Source organism: Humulus lupulus, chromosome X, assembly GCF_963169125.1.
Source record: "Humulus lupulus chromosome X, drHumLupu1.1, whole genome shotgun sequence".
NCBI classification, from domain to species: Eukaryota; Viridiplantae; Streptophyta; class Magnoliopsida; order Rosales; family Cannabaceae; genus Humulus; species Humulus lupulus.
The window spans coordinates 112873143-112887629 of NC_084802.1; the positions used below are offsets into that span (position 1 = coordinate 112873143).

The 14487-nt window shown below is 33.8% G+C and overlaps 1 protein-coding gene across 1 annotated transcript; it reads left to right on the forward strand.

Annotated features, from left to right (window-relative positions):
- The first annotated feature begins 5486 nt into the window (after positions 1 to 5486).
- Positions 5487 to 6305, forward strand: LOC133806165 (uncharacterized). Its single transcript, XM_062244290.1, has one exon. It carries the CDS (start codon positions 5487 to 5489, stop codon positions 6303 to 6305), a length of 819 nt encoding a protein of 272 aa, XP_062100274.1.
- Positions 6306 to 14487: the final 8182 nt, after the last annotated feature.

The following is a 14487-nucleotide window of genomic DNA, read 5'->3' on the forward strand; positions in this document are numbered from 1 at the left end:
GACCCTGAAAAGACTATGAGAACATCAGCTATACGCTAAGTTCTCTAAGTGTGAATTTTGGCTGGAATAAGTAACTTTCCTAGGGCATATAGTGTCTAAGAATGGAATAGTAGTAGATCCATCAAAGATTGACGCCATTAGAGACTGGCCCCAGTCAAAGAATGCCTCAGAAGTTTGAAGCTTCTTGGGATTGGCGGGCTACTATAAGAAGTTTGTCGAGGGTTTCTCAAAGATCGCCACACCCTTGTCCAACTTATCCTGCAAACATCAGAAGTTTTCCTGGACTGAGAAATGTGAAGAAAGCTTTCAGACCATGAAGGATAAGTTGATTTCTGTGCCTATCCTTTGTGTTCCCATAGAGGGCGGGAAATTTGTGGTGTATTGTGACACATCAAAGAATGACTTAGGGTGTGTGTTAATGCAAGATGGGAAGGTAGTAGCTTATGCTTCCAGACAACTCAAAGACTATGAACAACGATATCCCACTAAAGATCTTGAGTTGGCAGAAGTGGTGTTCGCACTAAAGATATGGAGACATCACCTATATCGGTACAAGTGCAAAATCTACACTGACCACAAACGTCTGAAGTACTTCTTCACGCAAAAGGAACTTAATATGAGGCAGCGAAGGTGGTTGGAATTAGTGAAGGACCACGATTGTGAGATTCTATACCACCCAGGCAAGGCCAATGTGGTTGCAGCTGCATTGAGTAGTTGGGGACATGGCACTGCCTCAACACTACATACAATAGAGATGCCTCTTCAAAATGAGATTACAAATGCAGGCATCGAACTTGTGACAGGAAGCCTAGTGAACCGCACGTTATAATCCTGCCTACTGGAGCAAATTCGAGAAGGGCAGAAAGTGGATGAAGCCCTAATGAAGCAAGAGGCTTTGGTACAAGAAAGTGGTAGCAGTGACTTCAAAATGTCCAAAGGTGGATTGCTGAGATACAAGGATAGGATTTGTGTGCCTGACAATGGTGGGATTAAGGAAAGTATTATGAAAGAGGCGCACACAACACCCTATTCCTTACACCCAGGGTCCACGAAGATGTACCAAGACCTTAAGGAATTATATTGGTGGCATGGAATAATGAAGGATATTGCTGAGTTTGTTGCTAGGTGTTTGACATGCCAACAAGTCAAAGCAGAACACCAAAGGCCAGTAGAGTTACTTCAACCACTCTACATTCATGAATGGAAATGGGAGGATATAGCAATGGATTTTGTGGTAAGGTTAGTATTCACATCGAAATTTTGGAAGGGGCTACTAAGAGCTATAGGAACAAGGTTAAAGTTTAGCACCGCGTTTCATCCTGAAACCAATGGGTAGTCTGAGAGGACTATACAGATTCTAGAGGACATGTTCAGATGCTGTGCTTTAGACTTTTCTGAGTCTTGGAACCGATACTTACCCCTAATTGAGTTCTCTTATAATAAAATTTACCAATCTACTACTGGGATGGCTCCCTATGAGATGCTTTATGGGCGGAAGTGTAGATCTCTTTCACACTAGGATGAAGTTGAGGAGAAATAGATTCTAAGCTCTGAGGCAATTAGAGAAGCCAGTGAGGCGATCGAGAAGATTCGCCAAAGGATGCTTACCGCTTAGAGTAGGAAAAAGAGTTACACGGACCTTAAGAGAAGGGACATCGAGTTTTCAGTGGGGGAGTTTGTTTTCTTGAAAGTCTCACCGATGAAGGGTGTTATGCATTTTGGAAAGGAATGGAAGTTAAGCCCTAGATATATAGGTCCATTTGAGATTTTGGACAGAGTAGGGCAAGTTTCTTACCGTTTAGCACTGCCACCAACACTAGCCGAAACGCATACGTCTTTCACATCTCGATGTTGCGTAAGTACGTGTCAGATCCCTCTCATGATTTGAGTTACGAGTCATTACAGCTAAAGCAAGACCTAAGTTATGATGAACACCCAGAGTGTGTTATTGAAAAGGGAATCAAGGAACTGAGATCCAAAAGGATTCCACTAGTTAAGGTCCTGTTGAAGAATAGTACGAAACGAGATGGGAGTTGGAGGAAGACATGAAAGAAAGATACCCTGAATTATTTGGTAAGAAAGAATTTCGGGACAAAATTCCTTTTAAGGAGGGTTGGTTGTAGCGCAACAATTTTTTTTTTATTTATTTAAATATTTTGCGTTATTTTATTTAATTGTTATGTGTTGAGAATTGTTTTATTTGTTTAAATTAATTGTTAGAATTGTTTGGTAGTATTTTTTGTGAATTTAATTGTTAATTGTTAATTGTTAATTTATTTATTTATTATTTTTAATATGTGAATAATTGAGTTTTAATTGAATGCACCAAGGTGCATGGTAAGTAGTAATGCACTTGAGCAATTGTGTGTGTGCATGTGCATGGTTGCATGGTGAGCATGCAATAGTTTTCCATGCATTTTGTATTTTGATTTTATTTTATTTTATGGTATAAAAAAAAACATATAATAAATAGGAATTAAGAAAATAATAAATAGGATATGCCTTTGTGTTCACACAATGGAAAATTGAGAAACAAGTGTAGAAAAAAAAAAAAAAAAGTTGCCTTTTTCTGATTTCCCGTAACCCTGGACTTAGCCTCAGTAAAATGGGCATAACATGGGCGGTGGATATTATATTTAGACACAATTGATAACTTTAGAAAGATAATGAAATTTCCTACAAATTTTGCGAAATAATGTTTTCCCTAAAACGCAACAAAATGAGGTCAAAATCGAGTCCCAAGTCACAGGACCCTAGAGTTACGAAAATAGCACAAATTCCCTTATTGGTCATGGACAGTCGAGCAGATAGAGAAAGACAAGGGTAAGGAATATTTGATTTCCTAATTACTCAATTTATTTTCTAGATAAGTTAGTGGTTTTATTGTATTTATTTGGGAGAGGGAAATTAGGAAAGGATAAGAGAGAGATTGGGTAATTGATTCTAGGTTTTTATTTGGCTAGAATAAGAAGGGAAACAAGTGAGCTCTTGTCTCAATTGTGCATTGGGGATATCGTGCAAAGAGAGAGAGAGAGAGAAGGAGAAGCATGAGACTAGAGAGAGAAGGAGAATAAGAAAGGAAGAAGGAAGAAGAGAAAGAAGGAGAAAAAGAAGAAAGAGATTTTAGGTATAGGTATTTTGTTTTTTTGTCTTAGTACCTTGAATCCTCTATGTTATTCTCTCATCTCCTTAAATTCTAAGAACATTTTTCCTTTCTCTTTGTTGTGGGTTTCGAAATTCATAAGGACTTGTCATAGCTTTCGTGTTCTTGTTTCTACAATCAAGGGAGGTATTGGAATCTCTAACCCTTGTCCTTGATCTATCATTGTTTTGAGGTGCTGATCATTTTTGTGGTTTTGTAACATTGTTGATTGATTTATCTGTTGGAGTTGTTTACTATTGTGATGAGAGTTCTTAGGTATTCTTTTCGATGTTGGCATTTTTTTATTTATTTCTCTAGAAACCTGTTTGGGTGCATTTTATGTGAGGTGAAAGAAAAATAAATTGGAAAGGGTTATGCATGAGGGTTTCGGCCAAGCATGTGTGGTGATTTTATTATGATTTTGTATGTTGCTATATTTATATCATGTATTAGTTAGATAAATTGGATAGAGGCATGTTGGGTCATTGTGGCTTTAAAAAAAAAGGTGATAAATGTGGATAGTATGCTTTGTTATTGGTGCTATTTTTCTTATTGAATTGAAAAAATAAGTATAATGAGGTGATTTCTAAATTTTGGTTGTTGGACTCTTTGTGTATTTCGGCAATAGCATGCCTTAGGACTAGGTTTACTTACTTTATTTTTGCATAAAAGAAATCTTGAAATAATGTTATAATAAGAGCATGTTAGAGTTTCTTGTATTTTTTTTCACTTGCTCATAAATATAAGCATGGTTGTTGGAGGTATAATATTGCATGAGAGTAGCATGCTTTAATTGTCTATGTGATGATAAGGATTTTCTTAGAATAACAATATGATAGTAGTTACATGCTCAGGTTTGTGATTTAATTGTATAGATTTAAACATGTATGGTTATTTTTAAAAAAAATTGAAGCATGATGAAAAAGCTGGATTCTTGATTTGTTAAACTTTCTGATTTTGATGTTTAAAAGATTTAGAATATGATGAAAATAATGATCTTGCATGCTTAAATGATTTTGCAAGTGTTATGATGTTTTTAAGAAATTGATGGGAATTTTAACATGCATTAAAAATGGTGTTTTACTCAAATAAATACCTTAAGATTTTATTTTTTATTTTTTAGAGAAATTATGGGATTTTAATTTCAAGATGGTGATTTTTTTTTAGAGTTTATTTTGTTGCTGTAATTTTTGGTAAAAATATTGGAAAGTCTTTTAATTGAAAGAAAATTTGTGTGTTTGTGAAATAATATAACACCTAAACTATGTAAATATTAAAAGTGGTATTTTAATGTAACCATGAGTGTTCATTTTAATAGATATGATTTTCTTCATTTTAATTAAGAAAAATATTGAGGTAAATTCACTTGTGATTTTTAAATAAATTAAATGGTGGCTGAAAGTTTAGTTTAATAAAATAAAATTAATTATTTGATTATCACATATGAATTTATACTACATCAAATTTAGTCTTTAAATAATACAAACAAAATACATTTTTCTATCATTGTTTGGAGGAAAAAAGAGGTGATGAAAGGACTAGTGAACTCCGAAGACGTGGTAGTTCCGACCTCTGCTGAGCCATCGACTAACTCATGTCCAAAGGAAAATGCTTGTGTTACAGCCATAGTTGACATATAGAAGATCGTTCCAAAGGAGGTCTGTAGTAATAAGGCAGGGCAGGTTTCGAATTAGATTACACCTAAACGTCTCGAGGGAGTTTTACAAACTTCTCCAGCTACTCAAACTACGATGATGAATACATATAGTGTTTTACAAGATCGGCTACTGGAGGTTACAAATATGGGACTGTCTTCTACAAAATATTTTCAATGGAGGGTTGCAACATACTTAGCTGGAATGTTAGGGGCCTGAATATAAGGAATAAACAGAGATCCCTTCTTGACTTTTGTCGTTTAAATAATGTTGGTTTAGGAGCTTTTCTTGAAACCAAACTTAAGGGTAATAAGGTTGAGGAGATGATGAAGATTGTGTTTGTAGGCTGGGATTGTTATAATGGTCAGGCTATTGAAGGTAGAATTTTACTGGTTTGGCAGTCTGGTTTAGTGTTTGGTGCTGTTCTTTAGGAAAGTGCGCAATTTGTTCACTATCGAGTGAAGACTTTGGGCACAGCCCTTGAAATCTGTTTGTCATTTGTTTATGGGAGGAATATGATAGAGGAAAGACAAGATTTATGGCAGGTTTTAGCTTTGCTGACTTTCCCTGTGCAGCCGTGGCTCTTGGCTGGTGACTTTAATCCAGTTTTTTATTATGATGATCAAATTGGTGGGCGTGTGGTTACTGATTTGGAAATGGAAGATGCTTAGCAGTGGAGGGCTCTTGGTATGGCAGATGAGTTGCGCATAGTTGGCTCCCATTGCACTTGGTCGAATAAACAAGAGGCTGGGGCTAGAATATTCTCCAAATTGGATAGGGTGTTCAAAAATGAACCTTGGGTGGATATTTTTCCTCATTCTGAAGTCTTGACTAATTGGGATGTCGTATCTGATCATTGCTACTGCATCATTAAATCCTTGCATGCTTATGTTTCCTGGATTAAACCTTTTAGATTCTATAACATGTGCGCTGAGCATGCTGAATTCAGAGAAACTGTGATGAATAGCTTGCCCAAGCCTTCACAAGCTCATGGTTTTGTGCGAATTCTGAGGAAATTGGATAGGCTCAAACATGTTCTTCATAAGTTCAATAAAAGGACGGTTGGCGATGTCACTCACAATTATTCAGTAGCTAAAGATCATTATCAACAAGCTCAGTTTAATCTTCAACAGAACCCTCATTCAGCTAAGCTCCAACACGCTGAAAGGTCTGCTTGTATGGATTTTACTTGTCAATCCAGAATTTATGAAAGTTTGCTTAGGAAAAGAAGCAAGATCACCTGGCTTCGATTTGGAGATGAAAATACTGCCTACTTTCACCCCTGTCTTAAGCAGAGGAAAGCTGCCAATTGGATCACCTCTTTTATGGATGATCAAGGTCAGCTAAATGATATGGTTGAGGATGTTGTTGCTCATTTCATTAACCATTTTAAAAGCTTCATGGGCAGTCCTAGTTCGGCCTCCTCTCCCGTTAAGAAAGCTTGTTTTATTCATGGTGGAACTTTGAGCCGAGATCAACAACTGAGTTTACTAAAATTATTTACCTAGAAGGATGTGAAGTTAGATTTATTCAGTATTAACTCTATTAAAAGCCCTAGTCATGATGGATTTGGTTCGGGCTTCTTCAAAGTTATCTAGAAAGATTTAGAGGATTAAATTGCTGATGCGATATTGGGGGTTTTTTATCAAGGAGAACTTCTTGTTGAAATAAATAATACTACCCTCTCTCTTATACCTAAAGTAGAGACTCCTTCTAGAGCTGTGGATTTTAGACCGATTGCTTGTTGTAATACGCTTTAAAAGTGTATTTTAAAAATGCTTTGCATGAGATTGGCTAGGGTGTTGCCGCTGTTAATAAATCATAATCAAGGAGCTTTTGTCAAAAATCGCTCTTTGGCTCACAACATTCTCATTTTCCAGGATCTAATTAAAGGCTACAATAGGAAAAATATTTCCCCTCGGTGTGCAATGAAGATTGATCTTAGCAAGGCTTATGACATAATTGATTGGTTTTTCTTGGAGGATCTTCTGAAAGCTTATTGTTTTCCTAGCCGATTTATACATTAGATTATGGTTTGTTTGAAGGGCACTTCATACTCTCTTATGATGAATGGCAGGTTGCAAGGGAAGTTTATTGGGAGGAAAGGGCTAAGACAAGGGGATCCTATCTCTCCCTTTTTGTTTGTGCTAGTCATGGAATACCTCAATAGACTTCTTATTCAAGCATCTCACAACAAGGATTTCAGATTTCATCCCCATTGTAAACAACTAAACTAGTTATTCTTTTTTTTGCAGATGGCCTTGTGATATTTTTCAATGGGTCTCTTCGGTAAGATGGTTTCGCAACGTTTAGTCAAGCGTCTGGTATGCTAATATGACTAAATCTCATATCTATTTCGGTGGTTTGAAAGCTGAGGATAAGAAAAGAATTTCGGGCAGTCTTAAAATTGAGGAGGGTTCATTTCCTTTAAGGTATCTTAGTGTCCCTCTCCGTCCTACTAAATGGAAGGGTGGTGACTGTGGGATAATAATTAAAAAGATTAAACTTCAACTTCATACGTGGTCTAGTCGTCACCTCTCTTTTGCTGGTCGATCTCAGCTCATTCACTCTGTGTTATTAGGCATCCGGTCTTATTGCATGAGCATTTTCCTTCTCCCCCAAAGTGTTACTCGTGAGATTGACCGACTGTGTAGGAACTTCTTATGGGGATTGAAAGGCAATAGAAGCAAAATGCACTTTACAGCTTGGGACCATGTTTGCTTACCGAAAATCTTGGGAGGTATTGGGTTTAAGGAAGGTTCTAAATGGAATAAAGTATTGCTAGCTAAGTATGTTTGGGTGCTTTCTTCCAAGCAAGATCTTCTTTAGGTTAAATGGATTGATGATCTTTACCTCAAAGGTCATAATTTTTGGGAGTACAATCTTAAGGTTGATGTGAGCTGGTATTGGAGGAAGTTGGTCAAATTGGAATCTTTTTTATCTATTGATGATTTAGAGGCTTCGGTCACCAACAGGAAGCTCAATTTGAGCTTATTGTATAAGCATTTGCTAAAACAGGAAAGGGTTAACTTTGTTAACGTTGTTTGGTGTAATCTTTCTATTCCGAAACACGGATTTATATTGTGGCAATCAGTCCAATGTCATTTTCTTACTCGGGACAAGCTTGTGCATTGCCATGTTCGAATTGACTCTAACTCTTGCCCTCTTTGTTAGTTAGAGTTAGAGACTCATGCCCATTTATTCTTTGATTGTGTTTCTTCTCAAAAAATTCTGCACAAGGTTGAAGATTGCCTGGGAGCAGCCATTTGGCCTTCCAAGTTCGATGATTGCCTCTCGTTGATGGCTGGGAGACCTAAAAGGTTGGTGCAAAGAATTGTTGCAGCTGCTCTTGCTGTGTCAGTGTACTTTATTTGGCTGAATCGTAATTCTTGTATCTTTAATAATTCTGCTTTTTCTGTCCCTAGAGTTGATCATTTGATTAAGTCTTGCTTGAAAGCTAGAATGTTAAGCCTTGCTTGGAGGAAACTTGTGAAAAAAGAGAAGGCTATGTTTGATTTTATGTGCCAATTGTAATCTGTTTTGTTTTTTTAGAGCTCTTTGTGCGCTTGGGATGTATTAGTTGTTGTGGTTCAATATAATTTTTCCCTTTTCATAAAAAAAAATATATATATTTTTCTCACATAATTTTTGTAATTTTATTAGTTTAGATAAAATTGTGATTTTCTATGGAAACCTGATAATTATAAGTATTTTAAATATTGTCAAGCCTTAATTATTTCTATGTAATTTAAAATAATAAATGGATTTATTATTTTTTTTTAATGGCTAAATAAATTATTTTTATGAAATAAAAATAATGTTTTAGAGGTTTAATAAACTTAGTGATTTTAAAGAGAAAAATAATTGTAAGGAAAGTATGTTGCTAAATTCTTATTTGAAAATGATAGAAATAAGTGTGTAGGAATTATCGTTTTTAACATCATTTTTTAAAAACGTTCCCACGAATGCATGTCGCATGCAAATGCACTTTTACGTTAAAAAAATATGTCTAATATTTAACCATATGATTTTTACTTAAACACCATGCTTGTAAAATAGGTATAATTTGCATTATTCTTTTGGTGATTTTATGTGTAAATATGCATGTTTGGAAAATAAGTGTAGTTTTCACCATGTGTGGCCCATGCACACATGAGGTATATGAGTTTGGCACAAGAAAATCTTATGTGATGCTAAAGAATGCTATTTGATTATGGTTATAGGATCGTTGTGAAGTTTGTCAATTTTTGCTTTGCTTGGACCTAAGGTAAGGAAGTTAGATAGAATTCTATTTGTTTATGCTATGAATTGGCTTGTATGAATATAAATGTTATATATGATGATGTACCATGTATGAAATGCTATTCCGATATGATATGATGATTGTAGAAATTCATGTAGTTTTCCTTGGCTTTGAGATGACTAGATTGCATGTATTTCTGTATGTTGTATGATATGCTATGGTTGTTACCGTGTTGAATGCGACACAACAAAGGGGTTACTAAGGATATGAAGACGTAACCCGAGTTACTAAGGATATAAAGACGTAACTCATAGGGCGAACGCGCTGAGGTTATTCTAGGACCAGAGTTCCTATTTACCTCAAGATATGACATGGACAAGATATGGGCCATGTTCAGAAAGATATGATGATAATGTTTATGCTAGTTATGTTTATGACGGTGATGGTTATGATAATGATGTTTATGATGTATAATGATGTATGTATATGAATATGTTTTGTTGTGTTTACTTGTGTATTGTTTGCAGTTCCTTACTGGACTTTTAGCTCACCCCTTACTTTCCCTCCAGGTAGCATATAAGATTTCTCCTTGGCACGCGTGGTGATGTGGGGAGTTCCAACATCATGGTGTGTATGGCATGGGGGTACTTTATGGGCGATAAAACAATCAGCTTAACGCCAATTTCTAAAGAATAATGTTAAGTTTATTTTTTAACTTTTCAGAACTTATCAGTGAGACTTGAACATTATTTATTTTTAAAACGTTGCACGAAACTATTATTTTTATCTTTAAACTATTGGGCCCCACTTGCATATTTTAGCAAGGCCCCACTGAGATTTTTCAAATAATAAGTGGCTTTCTTCTATAAGCTTATGAGTAAGCAAATTTTTTACAAAGAAATTGTGTTAACTAAAAAAGAAATATCAGTAAGCAAATATCAAGATGTTTTTTATTTAAATAAAAAAGAAATTGTGTGTAACTAAAAATGAATTTATATATTAAAAATTTGATTTTTTTGTAATTAAATAAATAAGAAAAGTTAAAAATAAAAAGAAAAATCTAAAACCTAAGGCTTTTCTCTTTCCTTCTTTTCCCTCTCTCTCACTACTATGTTGCCTCTGCCAGGCCCGAACAGACGTTATCCCATCGTCGGAGATATACGTCGACCCCCGCAAGCTCACCACCGTACGCACCACCCAGGGCTGTCAACAAACAGTCCGAAGCCGTTCTCCTCTTGCACTTTCCAGCGAGATTCCAACTACTTCGAGCCTCTTGTACGACGAAGCGCACGAGATTCTTTTTCTTTGGATTTTTCAAGGGTTTTTCGTTGATTCAAGGATCTTCAGGCGTGATCAGTGATTAATTTGGTAGTCATACATGTTTTCTAATTTATTTTGGCATATGGGTTTGTAATGTTTTATCTTAAATGTTTCTCTTTCTCACTTTGTTTCTCTCACAGAGGGAAAGGATCCTATGCTATTAGTCCTGATCAATTTACGGGAAGGCTACGACGGTGACGGGGAAGCAGTGTGGGTCTGGGCTCATGGTCTTTCTTGTGTCAGATGCGGGCTCATTGGCGGGGATGTGGATTAATGTACATTGTGGGGGCTTTGGGAACAGTTGGGTTTGATCTCTCTCTCTCCTTCTCACACTCGCGGTAACTCACCTCTCTCCCAAGGTATCTCTCTCTGTTGTTGTATGTAAATATGATATACATATATATTTTGCTGCTGAAAGTGATATGGTTGATAGCATAAAAATCATATTTCTTCTCATTTTTTTTGTGCTCAAACAACCCTTTTGTTGTTGGTGCTCCAACCTCTTGTAAAACATTATACTATATTTATTTGTATATAAATACACAACTCATACTTTATTTTTATGTATATTAATCTTTATCCAAATTGTTTGATTTTGAAATTCAAAGTTGTCGCCATCTTTTATTATGCATTCAAGTTGTTTTATAAAATGCTAAAAAAATATGATTTTGTTGAATGTGAACGGTATATGTTATTTGGTGAACAACTTGGAGAACTAAATGTCGAAAAGAGAATTGACGTTACTTGTTAACATAGTGTACATAATGCTTTTAACTTTTTAGGTCAACAAATATTATTTAAGTAAGGTCAAGTTAAATTCATTTAATGGTTCAAAGTACGTAGTATGAATGTAATGAATTTTTTTTCTGAAACTATTTTGTTTCAAGAGTGCTTGTGTAGTTTTGGAATGATTATACTAAGCCTCATAAACTCTATGTTTCTCCACTCATTGAGATGTCAGGAATTTCTTGTACTAAGCAAGTGTATTGTTTGTTGTCTAGTTAAACTTGAGAACATACAATTTATGGGCCTTGTTTTTTTTTCTTTTCTTAATATATATTTCATATTAGGTCATCAGGTTAATTTTCTACTCAAGACTTGCAGAAGATGGTTTCAGCATTACCACAATATAGTGAACAAATGTTCAAGCCTAATTAGTTTGATGGTTATTTGAGTACTTTAGATTGAAAGGTAAATGGGGTCAAATCTCAGTTGAGGCAATTCATATGGTGGTCTTTTTGGACGAATTCACATGAAACTTGATTTTTTTTAATCAATTTTATAAAAAGTTAGCTTGTTGTTTTACAATTTTGTTTGTTAGAAAAGAGATGAAATTGACTAAATATTGAATCAAGTTGACATGTTTTAAGAAAAGAAAACTAGACAAAAGTGTGTGTTAGCTTATATATTTTAGCAGAGTTTTGAATTTTTATTTTGTTTCATCTATTTTCTGCAGATTGTGAATGAGAATTGAAGGGATGGGGATAGGATCTCCATGTGATCTTTTTTTTTTCTAAAGAAATAAAAACGATTTGTTTTGAATCTTACAAATTGTTGTCTTGTGAATTGCTATATATTCTTTTTCGCTCTAAAAAAAAAGATTATGTAATGTAGTACAATTCATGTCTCGTGATGGACAGGCAGTGAGTTTCTCATATTGAAAATGCATAAATAGTTTGACTAGGAAGAACTGTCTTTTATTTGCTAATGTTTTCATCCTCAAACACTTTCGACCACTCAGGCCTGTGGGATTTGTCATTGCATTTGTTGTAGGTATATAAGATAATTGAACACTAGTATTAATTATCTGAGATGTAGTTGTCAAGCACTTAAAAATGAACCAAACTTTAGAGTCTCCATGAACCAACATAATATATATTATGTAAAACCAAACTTTTATGTGTATATATATGACCATTTTTAATTGACCAAACATATATATGTCAAAAGCACACTCACGATCTATACAAGCTTTTGAGTCATTTAAGTCTTTTAATTTTGATATACATATATATACAGAATGAATGTTACTTTTACTTTGATCAAAGGTATATATATTTAGTCTAAGAATTATTCGATTGTGTGATTATGTAGAGAATGAGCAGGGAAGGAAAGCTAGTGTGTGTACTGGAGCTTCAGGTTACATAGCTTCATGGCTAATGAAGCTCTTAATAGTTATTACAACATGGTTACACTATGAAAGCATCTGTTATTGACCCAAGTTAGTTCCTACTATTATCTTTGACTTTTTAACTCATTTTATATTCTCTCTTCGTAAATCTACACAAACAACATGTAGTTTCAATTATTTGTTTTTCAACTTTTCATTGTTAAATTTCATTTTGCATGCAATCTGTACAATTTGATAACTCCTTGTACATGCAGATGATTCAAAGAAAACACAACATTTGGTTGCACTAGATGGCGAGTGATGTTGCACACTAAGTTCATGATGCTAAATTTCCACAAGAACTTGTGTTTTTGAGATCTTTTGTGAAGTTGTACTATTTTTTTTCACACTTGTATACACGTATATTTTAGGGGATACATTCATTATCTTTTACTCATGATATATGATTAAGTTTTATATGTTTACACACAATTTTTTTAATATAAGTGATTGAGGTTAAGGATTACCTTTGTTGTATTTTTTTCTTCATTTTTGTTTTGCTATTGAAGCTTAAGGATTACTGAATGGTATGGAGGTTTTTAAGCAATTTTTTTTTATTTCTGGTATGATTTTCAACGACGTTAAAAATTGTTGCCATAGAGAGCCCACCACGACAGTTATTAACTGCCACCAACGACGACAACTAATAAATGCCGGCGTTGCTAGAAACAACGACAATTTTTAACTGTTGGCGTTGCTACCCCTACGTCGGCATAGGCAAATATGACAGTTAGTCGACTATCATCGTTGCTCAGTAGCGACTAAATAAACTGTCGGGAATGCCCATTTTTGTAGTAGTGATTAACCCTTTATAGTTACAAAGTAAAAACCATATGTTTGAACAACATGCATATATTTGAACGTAAAAATGCATTTGCATACGAAATGCATACATGGGAGCATTGTTAAAATGTAACGTTTTAAAACGATAATTCCTACATGCTTATTTCTTACTTTTTCAAATAAAATTCAGCAACATTATTAAATTACCATTATTTGTTTCCTTAAGTCCAAAAATTTGATTAAACTATTTAATTCCATTATTTCTCATAAAATAATAATTCCATTTATTATTTTATATAGCATATAAAATAACAAAATTTATAATCTTTTAGAAATACTTAATAAATTTCTTGTTTCCTTTAGAAAATAATTTTTCCTAAATTAATAAAAATTACATGATTAAATGTGAGAATTTATAATTTTAAGTGTGGGGAAAATGTATTTTCACTTATATTATTTAAGACTTGAATTATTTAGGTGTAAAACACATTAATTTTAAACAACTAATTATTTTAGTTTAATAACTCAAAGTTTTAGCAACTATTTATTTTGTTTAAAAATCAGAAGTGAATTTAAACCAAAATATTTTTCTCATTTAAATAAAAAAAGCCCCAACTAAATAATAATGTGAAAATTCATATTTACATTTTAAAAATATCACTTTTACATATACATAACTTATGGCATAATTTATTTGATGCAATAACATAATTTATCTCATTTAAAAGTCATTTATTATTTTTAATTAAAAATTCCAAGAACTAATAATTCATTCAAAATCACAAACTTTGATTGTAAACCAAATTTTCTTCATAAAATATACACAAAAAGCTGCATGTGTTAATTTGATAAAAACACCATTGAAATATGAAATAAAGTACCTTTTTATTTACATAAAAATCAAATATCACTTAAGGCATCACATGTTTATTTTAAAACAATGTTTCACCAATATACTCACCAATTATAAAAAAAAAATCAGCAAGCATAAATAACATGAAATTCATCTTTAATTCATGCTTTTAAAAAAAAATGTTCAAACCATACACTTGATGTATCATCAAATTATCATTTATAAAAGGCTCAAGACAAATTCTCAATTTAACCAATTAACCTAGCATATTTCTAATGAGTATATGTGACATCAAATAAAAAGAAAATGACCAACATGCAT

Bases quoted from the DNA above. Each gene is read 5' to 3' on its own strand.
- LOC133806165 (XM_062244290.1), top strand. From the start codon at position 5,487: ATGGCAGATGAGTTGCGCATAGTTGGCTCCCATTGCACTTGGTCGAAT.